The sequence below is a fragment of the Pseudogymnoascus destructans genome, assembly GCF_001641265.1.
Source record: "Pseudogymnoascus destructans isolate 20631-21 unplaced genomic scaffold scaffold_5, whole genome shotgun sequence".
NCBI classification, from domain to species: Eukaryota; Fungi; Ascomycota; class Leotiomycetes; order Thelebolales; family Thelebolaceae; genus Pseudogymnoascus; species Pseudogymnoascus destructans.
The window spans coordinates 38,386-57,195 of NW_020167524.1; the positions used below are offsets into that span (position 1 = coordinate 38,386).

Below are 18,810 nucleotides of genomic sequence, written 5' to 3' on the forward strand. Positions count from 1 at the left end.
GGCACAGTTGCTGTAAACTATAGGACTTTTAGGTAGCACAGTTACTGTAAACTATGCATAGTGGTACAGTCTCTCTTCGGACCTTTGGATGGCACAGTATCGCCATTTAAAATGGCGAAGTAGACCGGAGCACAATTTAGCGCAACATAAAGGGAATCTTATCTGAAGATGAAGCGTAGGCGCGATCTCCGAACGAAGATTAGATTAGCAGTCAGCATCTGTTCGTACGCTTTGAAGCAATTGTTATCACTTTTCGCACTGTGCCTAATCAAGATCTCTCATTTCTTCTTTATTTTAAACTTTAAAATTTACGGGAATCCTCCGATTCAGATGGCCACCCTGGAGCCTTGTATTTATATCCCTTCCCCAGTCTCTAAAATGCCGACGAAGAAGTGCAAGTTGCATATGGAATCCGTGCTTCGTTATGTAGAAAATACTTGTCGTTCCAGCCTCGAAATTTGTGCTTAGAATCCTGCTGTCCCTGACTTCTCATCGATGTGGCGATACCTTTCCTTCTCTTTCCTGTCCTTCAGGAGCATGGCGATACACAGGATCAAGGCTACATCGATTCCTAATAACACCACACATGTTAGCAACTACCCGGACCACCGCACGATATTGCAGAAGAACATACCAACAATCCCAAAGGCGGCCGTGAAAATCAAATCCAAGAAGTTATTCGCCAGCGAGCTGAACGGCCCAACGCATCCCGAAAGCTGCACCGCAACCAGCGGGTTCGTGCAGACGCTATCCTGGAAAAACGGCGGCGAGCTGCTACTCAAGTAGCCACAGCATTTAAACTAATCCGCCGTCAGTAAACCTCCAAGCCTGCTTTGCCTATATCTATCTCACCTTCTGTTGCAACAGACTCTGTACCTCTTGCGCTTGGGCAGCCCACACAGTCGAGAGGTTCGTGCGAGTCTTCAATGTATCGAACCAGAGCACGAGTCCAATGGCCATCGAGACCATAGCGCAGATAAAAACGAGGTATCCGTGGATCTTGAGCCACATGCGCGAAGTCGGCATCAGGAGCGCGGGGATGGTCGCCAGGAATGTCACGAACATGATGATGGCGTTGACCATGGCAGCTGCGAGATTCATATGTGAGTTATAGTCTAGTAATGTCAATATGGAGGGATTGACGAACCAGTCAAGGGACATCGTTCCAGCAAGAGGTTCTCAGCAACTGTTTCCTGTGTTGGCGGTTGGCTAATGCGGTCTTTCATGATCATGGGGAAGGCGATGAGAAGTGCTGCTGAGAGGAGAAAGAGCATGTCAAACGCCAAAAAGGCCAAGAGGACTCTGTTCGCCATGGCTTATGTCGTCGTCGGAACTGTTAACTGGTGGTATATCCTTCGCCGAAGGTTTCGAATCGTCGCTGGCAAACACCTCTTTTTCGTACTGACGACCGGCGTCGAGGAATAGAAAAATATGCCAGCACCCGAATTCTCTATCCCACAAAATTAAACAAAAATAATAAGAGCAAGAATCGAAAATGAGCCTCGCGCTGCGATCTCCGAAAACACCTCTCAAAGGATAGACAGATGGAAGGAGAAGAAACAGAATGGGAAAGACGACGGCCGGCGACAAGCCAGACAAACTCGGCGAGGCGCTACTACGCACCCCACTTGGGTCGTTGATGGGAGGCCAGGTCATACTTACACGAGCCCGCAATTGAAACAGGCACTTACGATTTTTTGGAGTTGGTGGCGCGTGGTTGATGCCCGGCGAGGTTTGGATTGGGGGTGTCGAGACTCCTGACGTCTCGGGACAGGGATTGTGAGGCGTAGCACAAGTCGCAGGGGTAGCACCAGCAACGGCACATCAATGAAATTTCACGATGGAGTGCTTGAGCCTCATTTTTGTTGTTTATGGGTCGATTTGACTGTCTTTTGCAAAGAACTTGAACTTGGGAAACTTTCAAGGAATATGAAGTGTAGGTTTATCCTTGCGGCTGACTACTTGTGCCGCCCAGAGTCTGAAGAAAAGGGACGGACTTAGCTGAGGACTAATGATAACTATTTAAGCTGACAGAGTTTATCTCTTCAGTTATACCTATTAGTAGCTGACTTGCTGATTGTAGCCGTGAGTGATTGAATGACTCTAATTGAGTTATAGTTACTGTAATCGCTGTTGTTATGCACAGCTCCTCGTCGGACTTTTGGGGGCACGAGTATATGGGCCATTCACACGATCCATTCTGGGGGGTGTTTCTCTCATTACCGCCAAGAAAGACTTCATAATTCGGAATAAGAGATAGTATATGGTAGATAACTTTCATTTATTGTGCTTTGCTATCTACTGCTAAGCAAATAAGCTAGTAGCAAAAAACCAAATCATCGTCCTGCTATCCTGCAATATGAGTGGAGTTCTATTAACCATTATTTACTCAAATCAACACACGCTCAATCCTTTCATAACTCCCGAGCCCTCGGTCTTGCAGCGCCCCTCTTTGATATAAACAAAATGCGTGCCCTCGCCCAGTACTCACTCAGCCCGAACAACCCCTACCGAAGCAAACTTATGGATTTCCAGCGACAGCATTCACAAGATCCAGCTTGCCTCGACAAGTTGGACAAGTATCATTCTCCTGAATCCATTTGTCCAGGCACCTCCTTCCATACATATGTCCACACGCTATCCTCACCGCATCCTCCGATTCGTTCTCAGAATCACCAGTGTAATAATCTCGATAGCAGATCGGACAATCTATCTCATCCTCTTTGAGATCAGCCACCCTCACCCGCTCAGGGCCGGTTCGGAAGCGCTGGCGAGGTTTCGGCCCTGGCGGCGCTGACCAGCCTCCGTCGGGTTGTTGCGTGGGTTGACCGCCTGGGCTTTGGCCGAGGACCTGCCCGGGAGATGGGGATATGAACACTGGAGACTGGCCTGTGCCTAGGGGCTGTATTATAGTCACCCCCGGTATCTGGCCGGATGACTGGGTTATGACCATGCCTGGGACGAGGCTAGAGGACTGAGTTGAAGACTGGCTTCGAGATTGACCAAAGAATTGTCCTGGGAACTGCCCTTGGGGCTGCCCTGGAAAACCACCCATCGATTGTCCTGGATATTGACCTTGGGACTGCCCTGGGAAACCGCCCATCGATTGTCCCGGGTACTGCCCCTGGGGCTGCCCTGGATGTCGGGCTGGGAACTGACTCGGAGATGGATAGCCACCCCTTGGGGGTCCCTGTCTGCCCATACGGTTCTCGTAAACTATGTGGCCATCAGGAAAGCGGACTGCCCAACCGAGAGGGGTAAGAAAACGCTGCGGGGTTGGCCTGTTATGACCTGGAAAGTCTCTTGGTCGTTGGTAGCTCATTACCACACTTGCAAGGGTTGCTGTGGGCGATAGATTATAATAGCTTGGAGGTTGAACAGTACCTGATGAGGTTGAGATGTATGCCAAGATATGTCTCAGATGGTCTACCCCTTGTATGCTTTTGAGTGTTGAGCCGTCAAAATAGATTATGGTGGGAGAGTCGTAGTGAAGAGCATTGCATGTGTTGAAGATATATGAGGTAAGTTTCTTGTTGATCCCGAGCAAAACCGATCGCATTTATAGCCTCACAGACAGCACCCAATTATTCAGTTAAGGCATTCACTTGATGATCTGGTTCAGGTATATCTTCTTTATTCAATATATAATTAACTATTATGGGTGACTGGTATGAATCATCGCCGGTGAAGTCAACCTAAATCTGCTTATGGGAATGACCATACATCATGACTGTTTGTTTGCAAGTATCCTGAGACAGTATTAGTACGTGTTCAACACCGTAAAGTTTATATATTATGAAATGTATTGGAAGGTCCAGCTCAGTGATCTTGGTTAGAAAAGTTCATAAACTCCGAAGAGTTTCACGATTTTCAGTGCTTGTTTTTTAATCATTGGACGTATTTTGGGTTGGTGATTGTATATAAATGAGATATGACATACCATTGAGCAACTGTCAAGCTGACCCAGAACCGACGAGTCCTTCGTCATAGAAACGTTCGGTTCCAGGCCCACCATCTATTTGTGCAGGTATGCTAAAAATTCTGACACAGGTCAGTATGTATACACAGAAATGATATAGAAAACAAATCATTCTTGAGCTTCAGTAATCAGGATATGTAAGAAAGGTATATCTCTCTCTCGCGCCGTATAGAAACCCCGGCGAGGGTCCCACGAACGCAAGGTCAATCGCAAATTATATCATCACCTGAAGCTGCGGGAGAAAAGAAGAAGGTATAACATACAGTGAATAAGGTGTTGAACCACCAGTTGGAAAAGTGCTCGTATAGCACATTCAATGGTGGTCTACCAGAGACTGGGTGAATGTTTGGAAGGATCGTGGTTGAAGAGAAAATAGCTTTTATTAAATAGGTAGAAGAGAAGTTCTTGCCGGAGTAACGTTATCCCTGCCAGGCTTAGTCACGTGCGACCTAAACCAAATGTGGTGCGGAAAGCTGGCTAGGGCTCGCTTCAATTTTTCCCACATCGAGATTGAATCCAGTCGCGACTCCACGACATCCGCACCCAACAAACAGCACCCAGCTTTTCGACTTCGACAGCCAACACAATGGGAGACGCTGAGATCAAAGCCTCCAGCTGGAGATTAGTCGAGGTGGGAAGGATCGTTCTCATCGATGGAGGATCCCAAGATGGAAAGCTCGCCACTATTGTCGAGATCATCGACCACAAGCGCGTACGTCCAGCAAAAAAGACCTGAGATACCTGGGATATATATACTAACTGCAGGCAGGTCCTGATTGATGGCCCATCCACCGATACCAAGACCGCCGTCCCCCGCCAGTCGATCGCTCTCGCCCGTCTCATTCTCACACCCCTCGTTCTGGAGAAGCTCCCCCGTGGATCCCGCTCCGGCACCGTCAAGGCTGCATGGGAGAAGGCTGGCATCGAGGCCAAGTGGCAGGAGAGCGCATGGGCAAAGAAGCGCGCCCAGAAGGAGCGCCGTCGCGCACTCACCGATTTCGAGCGCTTCAAGGTTCTGAGACTGAGGAAGCAGGCACGTTTTGAGGTCAGAAAGTCGTTGGCCAAGGTCAAGGCAGCTGCGAAATAAGGGGATCTTTATGGCACGGGGAGCGTGATCATGAAATTCATGGGTTGCTGGGTTCCTTAGCTTATTCGGAAGCCTTGTATGCTACGTCAAAGAAGGCAGGCGTCAAATGCATATGGACATCAAAGACTATCCGGAACTCAGTCCCAGCAAAGCGGCGTTATGCCTATTTTTGAGAGACCTGTTTGTGAAGTGATATAAGCCATTGTACATTAACCAGTCTGTAACCTCTAATTATCGTACATGTCCTACATATGGGTCAGGGACGTACAGCATAGCCGTCACCTCGAAATGTTCGGAAATTATGCCCGCCTACTCGTTTAGGCTTAGCCGAATTGATAAACTGCGTGCGAACCCTAACACTCTATCGACAACACCGACGAGGTTACAATAATTTGACTCCAGCCCCAGTGCATTAAAGAATCCAAGGTATGTTAATGCCCGTTTTTGTACAGCTATTACGTGCGACCCTGTGAAAAAGACGACCAGCCAAAATCGAGCAATGGCACCCCGCACAAATTTTGGAATTTCGTCAGGAACAATCGAGAAGAACGCCACAGCTAATACAAGGTCCTCACAGCTCTCACCATGTCTAACCCACGCATCGAAGAACTGAACGACGAGGAGGTGCCCAAGCAGGTTGTGGCAGAGGAGGAAGCATCTGACGACTCTGACTCCGAGGTCGAGACCGGAGAGTCCATCCCAGCTGGCGCCACCGCCGTTGTCCACTCTCGCAATGAGAAGAAGGCCCGCAAGTCGATTGCCAAACTCGGCTTGGTCAGAGTCCCAGGTATCACCAGAGTTACTCTGAGACGCCCAAAGAACGTACGTAGCATGGAAACTCCTTTGGCAGACTGGGAGGCTTGTCCAGGCCTACAGATATATTTGCCGTAGACCATCCGATCTAACTGTCTACCAGATCCTCTTTGTCATCAACCAGCCAGAGGTATACAAGTCGCCCAACAGCAACACCTACATGTAAGATACCAATTATTTCTCCAAGGTGTTTGGCATGTATACTTACAATTTGCCCTTAGCGTCTTCGGTGAGGCCAAGATTGAGGACCTCAACTCCCAGGCACAGGCATCTGCCGCCCAACAGCTCGCAGCTGCTGACACCAACGACCAAACTGGCAACGACCACACCACTCACGATTACTCCCACGACCACGGCAAGGGCAAGGCTGTCGAGGCCGCTGACGAGAAGAAGGAGGAGGAGGAAGATGATGAGGAGGTTGACGCTGAGGGACTTGAGGACAAGGATATTGAGCTTGTCATGACCCAGGCAAACGTTTCCCGCAACAAGGCTGTCAAGGCATTGAAAGAGAACGACAGCGACATAGTCAACTCGATCATGGCTCTCAGTATATAGGTTCGGACGGGGCAATTGTTCAGCGCCTGACGCCTTGTTATCTACCTAGCTTTTGTACAATGTGCAATAAAGCAGTAATATGATATGGACAGCCGTTTCTATTACAGGTTTTGTAAAGTAGTAGATGGGCAAGTGCAGATTCCGAGAGCATGTATGAACCAGACCAGACCAAAGTGCCATTTTATTATGGTCTCATAAAATAACCTTCAACTATGCCTACTCCCATAAACCAAACACAGTGACTCTTAGCTACATGTATCTGTAACTGGTTATTGAAGTTCCATTACTTTTGTAGCTCCCTGTATTCGTTATATCGGAACAAAAGTTGGGTGCGGTCACGTGAAATATATAACCGAGTTAGCTTCAGCCGAATGAGTTCTGCACCCTTGAGACACCACGATCATCAACTCCCTCATCGTTCAATCGCGTCACCTTCACAATGTCAGCCGGAGTAAGTGCAATCAGTCAATTGAATTGAAGCGAGCTACTAGATCGAGTTTTCGGGGTCCGAAAGAAGGCGCTGTGGCATCCGCTGGGGGCTGATCAACTTCTTCCTGACCCTGAGATCTATTCGAGAACAACAAGCTGACAGCAACACAACAGCGTAGCGCAGCTCTCAAGCTTGACTGGCAAGCAGTCACCACGAGCCTTGGGCTCCGCGGCCAGACCGTCGCCTCCCTCCACGCCTTCAAGAAGCGCAACGAGGATGCCCGCCGCAAGCTCCAACAGCTTTCCGAGGCGCCATCCACTGTAGACTTCAGCCACTACCGCGCGACTCTCAAGAACCAGGCCGTCGTTGACTCCATAGAGAATCACTTCAAGTCGTTCAAGCCTGCCACCTACGACGTTTCCCGCCAGGTCAAGGCTATCGAGACCTTCGAGACCCAGGCCATCAAGAACGCTGAGGAGACCAAGAGCAGAGTCGACCTCGAGCTCCAGGATTTGGAGAAGACCCTCAAGAACATCCAGGACGCGCGCCCATTCGAGGACCTCACTGTGGTATGTAGTGCCGGATACATTGGTGTTTATGGATGGTGGCTGACATTTTTCTCCAGGACGAAGTTGCCGCCGCCCGCCCAGATATCGACGAGAGAACCACTCAGCTCGTCTCCAAGGGACGCTGGGGCGTTCCAGGCTACAAGGTACGTAAAACAGCTGTTGACAGTTGTCTTGCTTTCGGGAAAACATGTGCTAATTCAATATACAGGAGAAATTTGGCGACTTGTCTGTACTTTAAATGTTATAGAGTTGCCATTTTCTACTTCCACTGTACTATTGTAGATAGGAGAGCCGATAGACAATCAATTAGATTGAAACCGATTGCTTTTCACCTTTGATTTATGACGCTAATCTTTGCTGATTCGATATTCCTTTGATCGCATATTTTGATTCCCTTGTCCTTGCCAGCGCCTGCGCTCCTTCTCTTTTTGACAACGAGATGTTCGTTCCTTCCTCGAGTGATCTTCGTTGCGCCAGTTCATTCAGACGTCTGGTCGTTCCTTCCTTAAGTGATCTTCGTTGCACTAGTTAATTCAGACGTCTGGTCGTTCCTTCCTTCGTTCACCAGCCACGACAAATCGTTCTATGCCCCAAGCCCCAAATATGACTCGCAATTCCCACTTCCCTTTCCAACCACTCTGAGGACCTCTATATTCTGACCTAAAAAGACAATACCACAAGCAATGACGCGCCCACTTGTAGCTCTTGGACAAACGCCATGTTACCGTCATGCAATGTTCCAGCAACTTCGTTTCTTCTGAGATAAATTGTCCGGTGGGTATATTCTCCATCTTTCAACCACTTCAAGTACCGGGCAAAGGCTTTTGTCAAGAGGGACACGCCAGAAGAGGTGGTATGACGGTGGTGGTGGCGCCGGTGCACGTGTTACTTGATTTCAGAAGCAAAGAGGACTAAACTTTGCCATCATATATCAAAAATGCAAGACCAGAAGCACATGGAATCCACCTAGCGGTCACATGTGTTCAAGGCTACAAATCTGTAATTGTAGAAGTAGCAGCCGTTCATTCAATTACCATGAGGCATTTTCACCACATGGCTTGCCATAGATCATTAAAACTGCTCTCAGAGAGCATCACGGGCTCGCCGCCACGAGACTCAAATACACACCCCAAGCCATCCCCGCCAAACTCCCCAGCAGATTCCTCGCCTCCACCGACTCCAGAACCGTAAAATTGACAAGACTAACCAGCGGCCACAGTCTAGCACCAGCGATCATCAGCGGCCAAAACTCGAACTGAACAAGCTTCCAGGCCTCCTCCCAGCTCGCGCCGCGCAGCCCAGCCATGATCATGACGAACGCGATGGTGTTAGCTGCGCCGCCCGCGCTCTGGTCAATGAGGAACTTTAGCACGGTGTTGCGGCGATTGAGGCGCGGTTCAACGATTGAATGGGTGGCCTCCTCGGAGTCGAGCTCCTTGTCGTCGTTGGATGATGCGGCGGCGATGGCAGCGGGAGAGGGGCGCAGGGTGCGGCTTGGGAAGAGGGACTCGAGGAGCTGTTGCCAGAGGAAGTTGGGGGGACAGTTGAGGGCGGTGTAGATGATGAAGTGTAGGACGGGCGTCCAGGATATGGTGTATGGTGACTGCGGGGTTTGTTAGTGGTGTTGCTGGGAGAGAGGGGTGGGGAGGTTACGTTTGTTCGGTATGCGCTGATGGTTTGGGCGAGCACGTTACTTGATGCGGAGAGGAGGCATGATTGGATTGTTGCGCGGACTATTGGCGAAGAAAGCATTGTGAATGAGGCCGCAGTAGTCTGTATGGGCGAATTGTAGTGCTATGGCCCAGGTGTTGAGGTGCAGGATATGTTCTAAATGTGTCGAGCGGGGTTTGTCTCCGACATCAATCGCGAGCGAAGTGAGACAAAAGTGCGGTCAGTCTCAGTCGCCTTTGGCTTCTTTTGCCTATTTATAATACGGGAACAACCTCGAATATTAAAAGGTGTCTTTTTAGGAATTTGTATATTGCAAATCAATCAATCATGCAAGCCACAATTGTGGCCATACCATGTTTTCTGGGTGGAGTCGGAGTGGGTAACTTGCTTGTGACAGCTGGGCCTTGGCCCAGGATGTGCTCGGAATCAATTAACTATTTAACTCTTATCTGTTTGTTTTCAGAGCGCGGAATCCCTAATTTTTTCAATGGATTATGGGGGCTTTAATGTACGTGGGGATGCGGGGAGCGCTGGGAGAATGAAGTGCAGTTGATATTCGAGGCAAGGCGAACGCCTGATCCACGAAATACGAGGTGTCCATTGGTGTAAAGTTGGGCTCATGATTTTCTGGATTTGCTTTTAGCAGTGCTATTAGCTATTAAGCGGCATACAGAACTAGGAAGCAACAGCTGCTGCGTAGCCATTGAACTCTCCCGTCTCAGCCAGCAGGAGGGGCAACTCATCCGACATCAAAGAATCGAACGTCGACTTCTCACGGGGCTCCCAGCCCAGCGCACGCAATCTATTGGCACGGTTCCTCGCATTCTGCCCAATGACTGGGACAGACCACTCCTTGAAGAGATCACCATACAGCTCCTCCGGAATCTCCCTCGGCGTCGAATCCTCGATCTTGCCCGCCTGCTTCAGCGCCTTCCCAATCATCTCAGCACATGCCTCCCACGAGTAGTCCTCCCCGTTCTCGGAGAAGAAGTACGGGTTCTTGAGCACCTCCTCTCCAGACGAGGATTCCATGTGGTGCAGGATGGTCATGTAGCCCCGCGCCAGATCAGCCACGTGGATGTGTCGCCAGAGCGCCTTGCCTTTCCCTACATAGCCCGCGTAGCCGTGCTTGAGCGCGAAGCGCGCCATGGTCGGGAGCTGGATCGAGAGACGGTTCTCCTGGCCCAGCCCGTAGATCAGGGGCGGGAACATAATCGCGATCTTCGCTTTAGCTCCCAGTTCGGCGCGGCGCTTGAGGATGGCCAGGTCGATGGTGCGGTGGGGCGCATCGTCCGCTACACTATCAATCGTCTCGGGCTTGTCATCTTCGTAGATCTTGTCACTGGCGTATGCACCGTTGGATTTATCAGTGATGACGCTGCAGCCGCTGGTGTGGATGTAGATAGAGCTCTTTCCAGTTTTGGCGCGCTCGTTGATGCCCTCGAGGATGGAAACGGCTGAGGGCTCGTGATCAGCCGTCGCGGTGTGCATTACGACGTCGGCGGCGGCGGCAGCATTGCAGATTATATCACCGTCATCCAGCGATCCGAGTATAGTTTTAGTGCCGAGCTTCTCGAGACCTGCTCTTGCTTCTTCTTTTCGGACCAGGATTGTGACCTGGTACCCTTCATGGAGGAGCTCTTTGAGGACTCCGAGTCCAATGAAACCTGGACCGAGGAGGAAGACGGAGCCCTTGCCCATATTTCTTAAAAAGTAGATGAGTTTTATACTATACGCTTGGCTGTGGTTGCAATACACGTAGCCTATTCTATCGACTGATTGCTAAAATGCCCACAGAGCTGTAGGGTAACGACTGTTGTACGCTCGCTAATGCAACCCGCGTGTCTCAGTCTTCCAATCTAATGGATTTTAGAGATAGAATAGACTCGATACGCATTACCAACAATCGCCTCTCGATTACAAGAAGGACAATGTTCAAAAGGATGGCCCATAATGGTACAATGGCGGCGATATACAGTCGCGGAACCTGTTCCGGCGGGCGGTATGGTCCACTTCCCCGTTGGAATTCCTAGTCGTCTTCGTGCCAATTACTTATGTCGTTATAAATGAGTTTGTGCGTCGACAGGCACGCACTCCGGGGATGAAAGGGCCTTCTGGAATTCCATTGATAGGAAACATTGGGCAGATCCGCGTGAATGCAGCTGAGAAATACAGAGAGTGGGCGAAGACATACGGAGCAGTTTACCAGATCCAGCTTGGGAATATTCCGGTTGTCGTTGTCAACTCTGCTGCTTCAGCCAAGGTCTTGTTTGGCCAACACGCCCAGGCTTTGAGCTCGAGACCCGAGTTTTATACGTTTCACAAGGTAAGATTAAAATGTCATAATCGTGCAAAGTTTAAAAGACCTGATACGAAATTGTTTCATAGGTTATTTCGGATACCGCTGGAACTACCATTGGGACATCTCCTTACAGCGATTCATTGAAGCGCCGCCGGAAGGTAGCCGCCTCTGCCCTCAACCGACCTTCTGTACAAACCTATATCCCACACTTGGACGTCGAAACCAAGGACTTCTTGTCTGAGCTCCTCACATATGGCAAAGAGGGAACTGTCGGTGTCGATCCCTTACCTTGTATCCAACGCCCCGAGTCTCAGTCTTGCCTTGACTCTGAACTGGGGTGTCCGTATGAGCAGCCAGAACGATGCACTTTTCAAGGAGATCACCCACGTTGAGGAGAAGTCAGCACATTCCGCAGCACAACCGGTAACCTTTTGGATTTTATTCCTCTCCTACGTCTGAACCCCTTCAGCTTCGGCTCCAAGAAAGCCCGTGAGATGAGAAATCGCCGCGACGTGTACTTGAAGGGCCTTAATAAAGGTCTCGAGGAGCGCATGGAGAAGGGGACGCACAAACCATGCATCCAAGCCAACGTCATCCTCGACAAGGAGACCCAACTCAACGATGCCGAACTCACATCCATCAGTCTCACCATGCTCTCCGGCGGACTCGACACAGTCACAACCCTCCTCCAATAGAGCGTCGCTCTCCTCGCCCAGCGCCCTGACATCCCAAAGAAAGCATGGGCCGAGATCGCCGAATTCTACACCCCGACGAACCCCTCTGTGCGCCCAGGACGACCAAAAATGCCGCTACATCGTCGCCCTCGTCCGCGAATGCCTTCGGTAATCCAAGCCCCCCCCCCCTTCTCCGCATATTCATCTACTAACACCCCCCAGCTACTTCACCGTCCTCCGTCTCGCCCTCCCCATCAAAGACGTCACCTACAACGGCATCGTCATCCCCGCAAAGGCAGTCTATTTCCTCAACGCATGGGCCTGCAACATGGATTCCGCCGTGTGGAGCGATCCCTCTGTCTTCCGCCCCGAGCGCTGGCTCGAGCAGCCCGACGCGCCGATGTTTACCTACGGCATGGGCTACCGCATGTGTGCTGGCTCATTGCTGGCGAATAGAGAGCTTTATCTTGTGTTTATCCGCATGTTGAATGCGTTTGAGATCCGCAGCGCGGATGGGGTGGATGCGCATCCGTTGACGGGGAATTCGGATCCGACGAGCTTGGTGGCGATGCCGGAGAGGTATAAGGCGTATTTTGTGCCGAGGAGGGTGGAGGTGCTGAGGAGAGAGATTGAGGAGTTTGAGGTTACTGGGGCGCAGGCTTGAGAAGATAGGTGGTTTTATTTTGGGGTTGTTGAGCTGTAGATATGAGATGATACAAATATCATACGATAAAAGTTTATAAATGGGAGTCATGAAGGCTGCCTGGTTTATGTGAGTACAAGACACATACGCACAGTGATACACAGGATGTAGATAAAAGTAACGGATATTCATTCCTTACAATAGCTAACACTAAAAAGCTAAATAGCGAGGATAACTACGAATACACCCCCTACCTACTTCCCCTCCGGCCTCTTAAAATTCACCTTCAGCGCCTCCCACGACTTCTCATTATAATCCGGCTGCACCTTCTCACACTCCCTCAGCCCCCACTCCGACACCCCAATCATCAAACTACTCTCAAACATAAACGCCATGCTCCCCTCCCCAACCTTCATGGGCGCCAGCGCCGCCCCACTCGCCTTCTCATGCGTCGCCGCATCCGGCCCATGCGCACTCATCACATTATGCAGACTCGCGCCGGCGGGTCTGAACCCGCCTCCCTCTTTGGCATCGTAGTCACCGGTGATCAGACCCATGAACTCGGACATGGTGTTGCGGTGAAACCACGGCGGGCGGAAGGTGTCTTCCTGCACGAGCCAGCGAGGGGGGAAGATGACGAAATCGGCGATGGCGGTGCCGACGTGGTCGGATGGGCCGGTTAGCACGGTGAAGATGCTCGGGTCGGGGTGGTCGAAGCTGATGCTGCCGATGGTGTTGAAGCGCCCGAGGTCGTACTTGTAGGGGTAGTAGTTCCCGTGCCACGCGACGATGTCGAAGGGTGTGTGGTTCTGCGAGGCTGTGAAGAGGTTTCCGTCGAACTTGGAGTAGATGGTCCAGGTGCTGGAGGTATCTTCCTGGAAGTCAGCTACAGGGGCTTGGAAGTCGCGCGCGTTCGCGAGCCCGTTGGATCCGATGGGGCCTAGCTCGGGAAGCTCGAAGTGGCCCTGGTATAGCTCGAGGATATAACCGCGGACGGGGCCCACGGGGAGGGTGACGCGGTAGCGGACACCACGGGGGATGACGACAATTTCATTGGGGCGGGCGAGGATGCGGCCGAGCTCGGTTTGGATGTCGAGGACGCCGTGTTGGAGGACGATGAGGAAGTCGCCGTCGGCGGAGTAGAAGGCCTCGTTGCCCATGTCCTTGCCTGCGGCGAAGATGAGGATGCCCAGACCGGATTTCATGGCTGGGGAACCGGCGCCACCGAGGTGCTTGAGGGAGTGTACCCAATCTTTTGTTTCGTCCATGTCGAAGGGGTTCCAGCGGAGCTGGTTGGGAATTTGATGAAGTGGAGACTGAGAGGTGGACTCAACTGCACCATTGTATGCGGCGAAGTCGCTGTGTGATGCTGCGGGAAGGATTCGGTATAACCATGATTGGAGATTTTCGTGGCGGGGTGCTGTGAAAGCTGTGCCGGAAAGCTTCTCTGCGTAGAGGCCGTACGGCGGCTTTTGTGGTGAGTTCGCAGCTACGGGCAATGCTCCTTCGATGGCTTCTGATCTGTAATGCAGTTAGCTCATTGGATTTCATAATAAGATGGCTTCTTACTCATGGTATGAACCAAACCCATTCTGATATGAGTATTGTTCCTCCACCTTAAATGCTGTGACCGGCATATTGAAGACCTGATGGGAGATCTACACTGTCAAACAGCTTATTATATCGCTCCAATGCAGTCTTGTCTTTGTTCCAGCGAGCTATCTTCAAAATCCGAAAGTTGTATTGGCAGGCAATGGGAAATTTATAGAATAGTCGATTTTAGAGAAGTTACAAGTTATTTGAGGGGAAATATTACTATTATCATACTGTAGCCTTCTATCAATGGACCCTTGGCTTGGAGCTCGGGAGGGTCGCGGGGTTAGCGCGCGGCATAGCCATTCGATGACGGGATGGCGGAAAAGCGCGGAGTGGTGTTTTTAATTCCGCATGCGGGGTACAAGATACATCTCCAACTTCCAAAGGGAAAACTATGGGGTAACTTATGTATCCACTGTCGGAAACTCACTTTATCACGCATATTCATTTAGCAATCATGATAAATCTTGAAATAAAAATACACGGACACAGAATATGGAGAAATCATCACTTGTAATCTATGCTCTGCGGACATATCTACACTAACCCCGTTCCTGGCTGAGGGTCCATTCCGCAACTGCTCCGTCCATCCGGCCTTCACTTTGCACCCTCCCTCTAATCAAAGATGCTCTCGAAATACACCATTATGATGCCCTCGTGTACGGCCATAGCCACCTTCTTGAGATCCGCGTGCCCTGTGCACTCATTGTCGTAGAACAGCATATCCTCCTTGTTCCTGAAGACCGTTGAAACGGCCAGGGTGAAGCCCTGGGCGCGCTGGTCGGGGAACGTCTTGCCGGCTTGGATGTCGAGGATGTATGGTGCGCCGTCCTGAGGGCCCCGTTAGCTCTGGGATAAGATGTAAGTGGGATAGGGAGGTGGGTGGAAATACCTTGAGTGCTTCTTGAGGCATGGTGTGGTATTTCGCAAGGAGCTTTTCTTGACCCTCTTCCGTTGGGATCTTGAAGAGGGTGACGCGGCGGATGGGCTTGGTAGACATTGTGATATGAGTTGATTAAGTTGACTTTGATGTTTAACGACAAAGGGGTATAATAAGAAGTATAAGTAATAATTTGTGTGAAGTTATTCGATTCAAGTAAGTGACTACTCGGGCGGCTGGAAGAGGGGTTCGTTCGTAGAATTATTCAGCAATGAGGGGAACGGAAAAACTAGGCACGTTTCTAACGCCAAAGGCAGGATAACTGGCTCCTGTACGGTTCTAACGGCAATCTCACATCAGACATCTTTCTCCATGTCAAAATTATCCTATAATATAGCTCTTTTAGGTTGTAGCTTACCCCAAATGCTCTCGCGGAGCAGTTCCGCCGCGTTTATTCTCCAACTACGCCCGGCTAGACAAGGCATATAGACCATCTCCAAAACCAGGGGTCATGTGAATTGTTAACTTCTGGTTTTCACCGAATCAAAGGCTATAGTTGGGACCTGTGCACTGTGTTTGCCATTATCTAACCGTCCAACACATTCGTGTTGAAAAACCTATGAATCTTTTTCCCCGCCTCTTTCCCCACCATAGGCGCCAGCTGCGATTCGCTCATATTAGACACTTCAATGATACTCCCCGCCTTCAACACCAGATTCTTGAGATTCTTGCTCGTGACCCCCGGCACCACCCTCAACATATCCTGCGGCTCGCGATTGAAAACCTGATCCTCAGCGTTCATATCCTTATCCAGCCCCACCCTGACGGCAGCAATCGGGTCCGGCTCCGCCTGCTGCGTCTTCAAGCTCTCAAAGATCTCCGCCGTCTGGTAGGGGCTACTGGACCAGATGATGCGTAGCCGCGGGAAGGCGAGGGTGAGAAGAACAATCTTGGACTGGAGATCCGACGATGAATTGGCTGCTAGGGCTGACGATGAGCCTTGGGCATCACCGAAGGGCTCGAGCATGAAGGACTTGTTATGGTCGAATTCGATGAGCAGCATAGGCGATTTGTAGTGCTGGAGCATCGTTTCTGCTTGGGTGTAAAGGCGGCCGTCTTTAAACGAGGAGATCAGATCCTTGATGCTCTTGCGCTCGATACATATATCCGGTGACAGAATGTAGTCGCCTACGGTGAGCATACAAGGCACAATGACCATATTGCGGCCGTGGAGGAGCGAAGGCAGAGAAGACCGGACTTCGCGGACATCGACGACAACTCGTGGCGGAGTGGCTGTAGCTGCGAGCCGTCCACCACCCGCAATACGAGTGTTAATAGTCCGAAGAAATACATCCTCCTGGTCTTCAATCCCATGGGCATCCACCGTCATAACAATCGACATATTGGCCTTCTCCTTAATCAGCCGTGTAAAGGCATCTTTTTCTCTGCGGATCGCGGTCAGGAATCGTTGCTCCTCGACAGACCCGCCGTAGCACATGTAATATGATCTGACATTGCGGTCGTTGTGCGAGCTGCGGTAGACCTCAACGCGGCGGATGAACGTTGGCTCGGGTTCGTACATGATGATATATCGAGGTTTGACTTCTTCCAACAGGTGCTCGTCCATGTCGCCATCATATGCATGAACGACAATCAGCTCATCCATATCAAATAGCTCAAAGAAATCCTCTGTGACATCCAGTGGATCCACGATGGGCTCGGCCTTTTGCATTGACTCGGCATCTGTTGGACGGATTTCCGACAACAATGTTGCGACTTCTGAAGGCTTGTCCTCTCCTATTTGAACATTGCCATCAGCCCCGCGATGAGACGTAGATATATTGCTTCTGCCTCCTCTAATTCGCCTTCTCTTGTTCGGGGGTGGTTTTCCTCGGAAGCTGCTTGGCCCTCCTATTCCGCCGCCAGCTTCACTTAAGGATTTTTGGTTCTCCCCAAATAGAGATGAACTTATTTTTGCAAATTCCGGTTTCCATCTAAGATAATCTCTTAGCTTGCTCCGCATCATATGTGCCGCTGATGGCTTTGGTTCGGAGTCACCATCATCGGTCTGGTCCTCAGTTTGAACGTGCATAATCTGCAGGTATTCCTTTATTTGGCGGGATGTTGCTGTATCCGCGCACATTATCAAAATCGTGCCATTGGAGTCATCCCGGATCAGTGTATTGAAGTATAAGTCTCGATCGATTTCTTCCAATGTTTCAGCTAGCTGCCCCCATTTCGGCTGTTCTTCTAAAACGGGACGAAGGGAACCCTCCAAATTTGTATTTGCGGAACTTTTGCGGTCTAACTTGCCGGTGTAGACTCGCCGCTTGGCAGTGTCAAATATCGTATGCGCGGCACCTAAGAAAAGCCAAGGTGATACATTCTGTCTCGTAGAGCCTGGAGGCGGCGAGTGCACGGCCACAACTGTATCCAAATAGCGAAGAAATGAGACGGCATCGTAGGTCAGTAAGGCATCTAACAGTCCACGGAGGACAGTCAAATCGCTGACTATCTGCTTCGTCTTCCAACTAACACGATGCCACACTGGATTGAGCTGCCGCCTAACCATCGCATCGAAAGCCTTGTGAATTGCCCGGTCAACGTTCCAGTCTTCCATTGCAAGCCCCGAATTTCCTTTCTTGAGCTCCCCGATGCTGGCTTCAACGCATTCCATGATGGCGTTTTGGATATCTCGCATAGCATCGGTCATCGGTACTTCCAATTCGATCACTTCTGCTTTCTTTTTCCCTTGAAGTGATCTTTGTATCGTGGCTTGATAGCGTGGCCAAAACGAGGCCTTCCTAAGGAAGAGGTTTCTCATCATTGTCGCAAGTGGAGCGAAGCCCACTGTGAATGCCTCTGGGTTGTCGGAGAATGCCTTGAGGAACCCATCTTTGTTCTGCTGCCTGTATATTCGAAGAATGAAAGCTTCCGTGGAAGTCGCAACAACTCGATCAGCATGCAGCACTATAATACCCGTAATAGTGTCAGGCGCCAGCAAACTCGTCAATAAATCGACGACAAGAATCCGGGATGTAATGCTGAATATGCCACCGTTCGCATACATCCTCTCTCTGGTGCCGACGTTCATAAGATCTGTATTGACGACGCTGAGACCTCGAGCTTTAGAGGAGCCGCTGATAGCTGCATGTTCAGCCAAGGCCTCTCCAATCCACCCATTCTCACGATCTTCCGCCCCGACAATAAGTACGAGGTTATTCCCAGCTGCGTCGTAAGAGTGTAGGAGATTCGTCACGATTCGTAAAAGGCCGCAACCCCGAGCCAATATGAGGAGCTCATCTTCGGTGCGGAGTTCGTTAAATATCTCCTGCTGGTACTCCTAGATAATGGTCAGCGGCGCCAAGGTAAGCTGGGCTATCACACATACCAGCGGCAGTGATAGCTTCACCGGCTGTTGTTGGTCATCGCTTTCGGAGGGCATATTCGAAGCTCATTGTGGGCTTCTATTAATCCGCAGGTAGTCAAGCATTCCTCCTTGGAAACTCTGGTATTCAACTCCTTGGGCAGAAATCGCGTGGGTTCTTTCAGTTGAGCATTGGCCCCCGCGTCATAATCCCGTGGTCACGTGATATACTTTTAGCGCGTCG

The 18,810-nt window shown here is 50.5% G+C and overlaps 12 protein-coding genes across 12 annotated transcripts; 5 read left to right on the forward strand and 7 right to left on the reverse strand.

Annotated features, from left to right (window-relative positions):
- Positions 1-262: 262 nt before the first annotated feature.
- Positions 263-1,886, reverse strand: PLS1 (phospholipid scramblase 1). Its single transcript, XM_024465952.1, has 4 exons — positions 1,148-1,886; positions 853-1,088; positions 635-800; positions 263-571 (listed from the first exon to the last, which is right to left on the reverse strand). Exons 1-4 carry the CDS (start codon positions 1,311-1,313, stop codon positions 465-467), a joined length of 675 nt encoding a protein of 224 aa, XP_024326120.1. The 5' UTR covers positions 1,314-1,886; the 3' UTR covers positions 263-464.
- Positions 1,887-2,294: 408 nt separating this feature from the next.
- On the reverse strand, positions 2,295-3,559 carry VC83_02287 (uncharacterized protein; the record flags this gene model as incomplete). Its single annotated transcript, XM_024465953.1, has 1 exon — positions 2,295-3,559. The coding sequence occupies one exon, from the start codon at positions 3,557-3,559 to the stop codon at positions 2,522-2,524; it is 1,038 nt and encodes a 345-aa protein (XP_024326119.1). The 3' UTR covers positions 2,295-2,521.
- A 1,006-nt stretch (positions 3,560-4,565) lies between these two features.
- VC83_02288 (uncharacterized protein) lies at positions 4,566-5,066 on the forward strand (the record flags this gene model as incomplete). The annotated part of the gene is made up of 2 exons (XM_024465954.1): positions 4,566-4,691; positions 4,749-5,066. The coding sequence occupies 2 exons, from the start codon at positions 4,566-4,568 to the stop codon at positions 5,064-5,066; spliced, it is 444 nt and encodes a 147-aa protein (XP_024326122.1).
- Positions 5,067-5,497: 431 nt separating this feature from the next.
- Positions 5,498-6,641, forward strand: EGD2 (GAL4 enhancer protein). Its single transcript, XM_024465955.1, has 3 exons — positions 5,498-5,888; positions 5,983-6,041; positions 6,101-6,641. Exons 1-3 carry the CDS (start codon positions 5,652-5,654, stop codon positions 6,432-6,434), a joined length of 630 nt encoding a protein of 209 aa, XP_024326121.1. The 5' UTR covers positions 5,498-5,651; the 3' UTR covers positions 6,435-6,641.
- A 190-nt stretch (positions 6,642-6,831) lies between these two features.
- Positions 6,832-7,763, forward strand: ATP7 (ATP synthase d subunit). Its single transcript, XM_024465956.1, has 4 exons — positions 6,832-6,885; positions 7,038-7,433; positions 7,490-7,576; positions 7,642-7,763. Exons 1-4 carry the CDS (start codon positions 6,874-6,876, stop codon positions 7,669-7,671), a joined length of 525 nt encoding a protein of 174 aa, XP_024326355.1. The 5' UTR covers positions 6,832-6,873; the 3' UTR covers positions 7,672-7,763.
- A 763-nt stretch (positions 7,764-8,526) lies between these two features.
- VC83_02291 (uncharacterized protein) lies at positions 8,527-9,185 on the reverse strand (the record flags this gene model as incomplete). Its single annotated transcript, XM_024465957.1, has 2 exons — positions 8,527-9,036; positions 9,087-9,185. The coding sequence occupies 2 exons, from the start codon at positions 9,183-9,185 to the stop codon at positions 8,527-8,529; spliced, it is 609 nt and encodes a 202-aa protein (XP_024326356.1).
- Positions 9,186-9,779: 594 nt separating this feature from the next.
- On the reverse strand, positions 9,780-10,805 carry VC83_02292 (uncharacterized protein; the record flags this gene model as incomplete). Its single annotated transcript, XM_024465958.1, has 1 exon — positions 9,780-10,805. One exon carries the CDS (start codon positions 10,803-10,805, stop codon positions 9,780-9,782), a length of 1,026 nt encoding a protein of 341 aa, XP_024326353.1.
- Positions 10,806-11,205: 400 nt separating this feature from the next.
- Positions 11,206-11,798, forward strand: VC83_02293 (uncharacterized protein; the record flags this gene model as incomplete). Its single annotated transcript, XM_024465959.1, has 2 exons — positions 11,206-11,430; positions 11,493-11,798. 2 exons carry the CDS (start codon positions 11,206-11,208, stop codon positions 11,796-11,798), a joined length of 531 nt encoding a protein of 176 aa, XP_024326354.1.
- Positions 11,799-12,027: 229 nt separating this feature from the next.
- Positions 12,028-12,744, forward strand: VC83_02294 (uncharacterized protein; the record flags this gene model as incomplete). Its single annotated transcript, XM_024465960.1, has 2 exons — positions 12,028-12,248; positions 12,303-12,744. The coding sequence occupies 2 exons, from the start codon at positions 12,028-12,030 to the stop codon at positions 12,742-12,744; spliced, it is 663 nt and encodes a 220-aa protein (XP_024326359.1).
- A 151-nt stretch (positions 12,745-12,895) lies between these two features.
- Positions 12,896-14,522, reverse strand: VC83_02295 (uncharacterized protein). The gene is made up of 2 exons (XM_024465961.1): positions 14,293-14,522; positions 12,896-14,244 (listed from the first exon to the last, which is right to left on the reverse strand). Exons 1-2 carry the CDS (start codon positions 14,358-14,360, stop codon positions 12,978-12,980), a joined length of 1,335 nt encoding a protein of 444 aa, XP_024326360.1. The 5' UTR covers positions 14,361-14,522; the 3' UTR covers positions 12,896-12,977.
- Positions 14,523-14,749: 227 nt separating this feature from the next.
- VC83_02296 (uncharacterized protein) lies at positions 14,750-15,391 on the reverse strand. The gene is made up of 2 exons (XM_024465962.1): positions 15,212-15,391; positions 14,750-15,150 (listed from the first exon to the last, which is right to left on the reverse strand). The coding sequence occupies exons 1-2, from the start codon at positions 15,317-15,319 to the stop codon at positions 14,935-14,937; spliced, it is 324 nt and encodes a 107-aa protein (XP_024326357.1). The 5' UTR covers positions 15,320-15,391; the 3' UTR covers positions 14,750-14,934.
- Positions 15,392-18,727, reverse strand: VC83_02297 (uncharacterized protein). The gene is made up of 2 exons (XM_024465963.1): positions 18,591-18,727; positions 15,392-18,542 (listed from the first exon to the last, which is right to left on the reverse strand). The coding sequence occupies exons 1-2, from the start codon at positions 18,642-18,644 to the stop codon at positions 15,786-15,788; spliced, it is 2,811 nt and encodes a 936-aa protein (XP_024326358.1). The 5' UTR covers positions 18,645-18,727; the 3' UTR covers positions 15,392-15,785.
- Between the last annotated feature and the right edge of the window lie 83 nt (positions 18,728-18,810).

Coding starts and splice junctions, on each gene's coding strand:
- PLS1 (XM_024465952.1), bottom strand. CDS start 1,313: ATGGCGAACAGAGTCCTCTTGGCCTTTTTGGCGTTTGACATGCTCTTT. Junction 1,089..1,147: donor GGAACGATGTCCCTTGACTG/GTTCGTCAATCC, acceptor TGAATCTCGCAG/CTGCCATGGTCAACGCCATC. Junction 572..634: donor GGCCGCCTTTGGGATTGTTG/GTATGTTCTTCT, acceptor TGGTGTTATTAG/GAATCGATGTAGCCTTGATC.
- EGD2 (XM_024465955.1), top strand. CDS start 5,652: ATGTCTAACCCACGCATCGAAGAACTGAACGACGAGGAGGTGCCCAAG. Junction 5,889..5,982: donor CTCTGAGACGCCCAAAGAAC/GTACGTAGCATG, acceptor ACTGTCTACCAG/ATCCTCTTTGTCATCAACCA. Junction 6,042..6,100: donor CCCAACAGCAACACCTACAT/GTAAGATACCAA, acceptor ATTTGCCCTTAG/CGTCTTCGGTGAGGCCAAGA.
- ATP7 (XM_024465956.1), top strand. Junction 7,434..7,489: donor CATTCGAGGACCTCACTGTG/GTATGTAGTGCC, acceptor ATTTTTCTCCAG/GACGAAGTTGCCGCCGCCCG. Junction 7,577..7,641: donor GGGGCGTTCCAGGCTACAAG/GTACGTAAAACA, acceptor TTCAATATACAG/GAGAAATTTGGCGACTTGTC.
- VC83_02295 (XM_024465961.1), bottom strand. CDS start 14,360: ATGCCGGTCACAGCATTTAAGGTGGAGGAACAATACTCATATCAGAAT. Junction 14,245..14,292: donor GGGTTTGGTTCATACCATGA/GTAAGAAGCCAT, acceptor ACTGCATTACAG/ATCAGAAGCCATCGAAGGAG.
- VC83_02296 (XM_024465962.1), bottom strand. CDS start 15,319: ATGTCTACCAAGCCCATCCGCCGCGTCACCCTCTTCAAGATCCCAACG. Junction 15,151..15,211: donor TGCCTCAAGAAGCACTCAAG/GTATTTCCACCC, acceptor CGGGGCCCTCAG/GACGGCGCACCATACATCCT.
- VC83_02297 (XM_024465963.1), bottom strand. CDS start 18,644: ATGCCCTCCGAAAGCGATGACCAACAACAGCCGGTGAAGCTATCACTG. Junction 18,543..18,590: donor TGAAGCTATCACTGCCGCTG/GTATGTGTGATA, acceptor ACCATTATCTAG/GAGTACCAGCAGGAGATATT.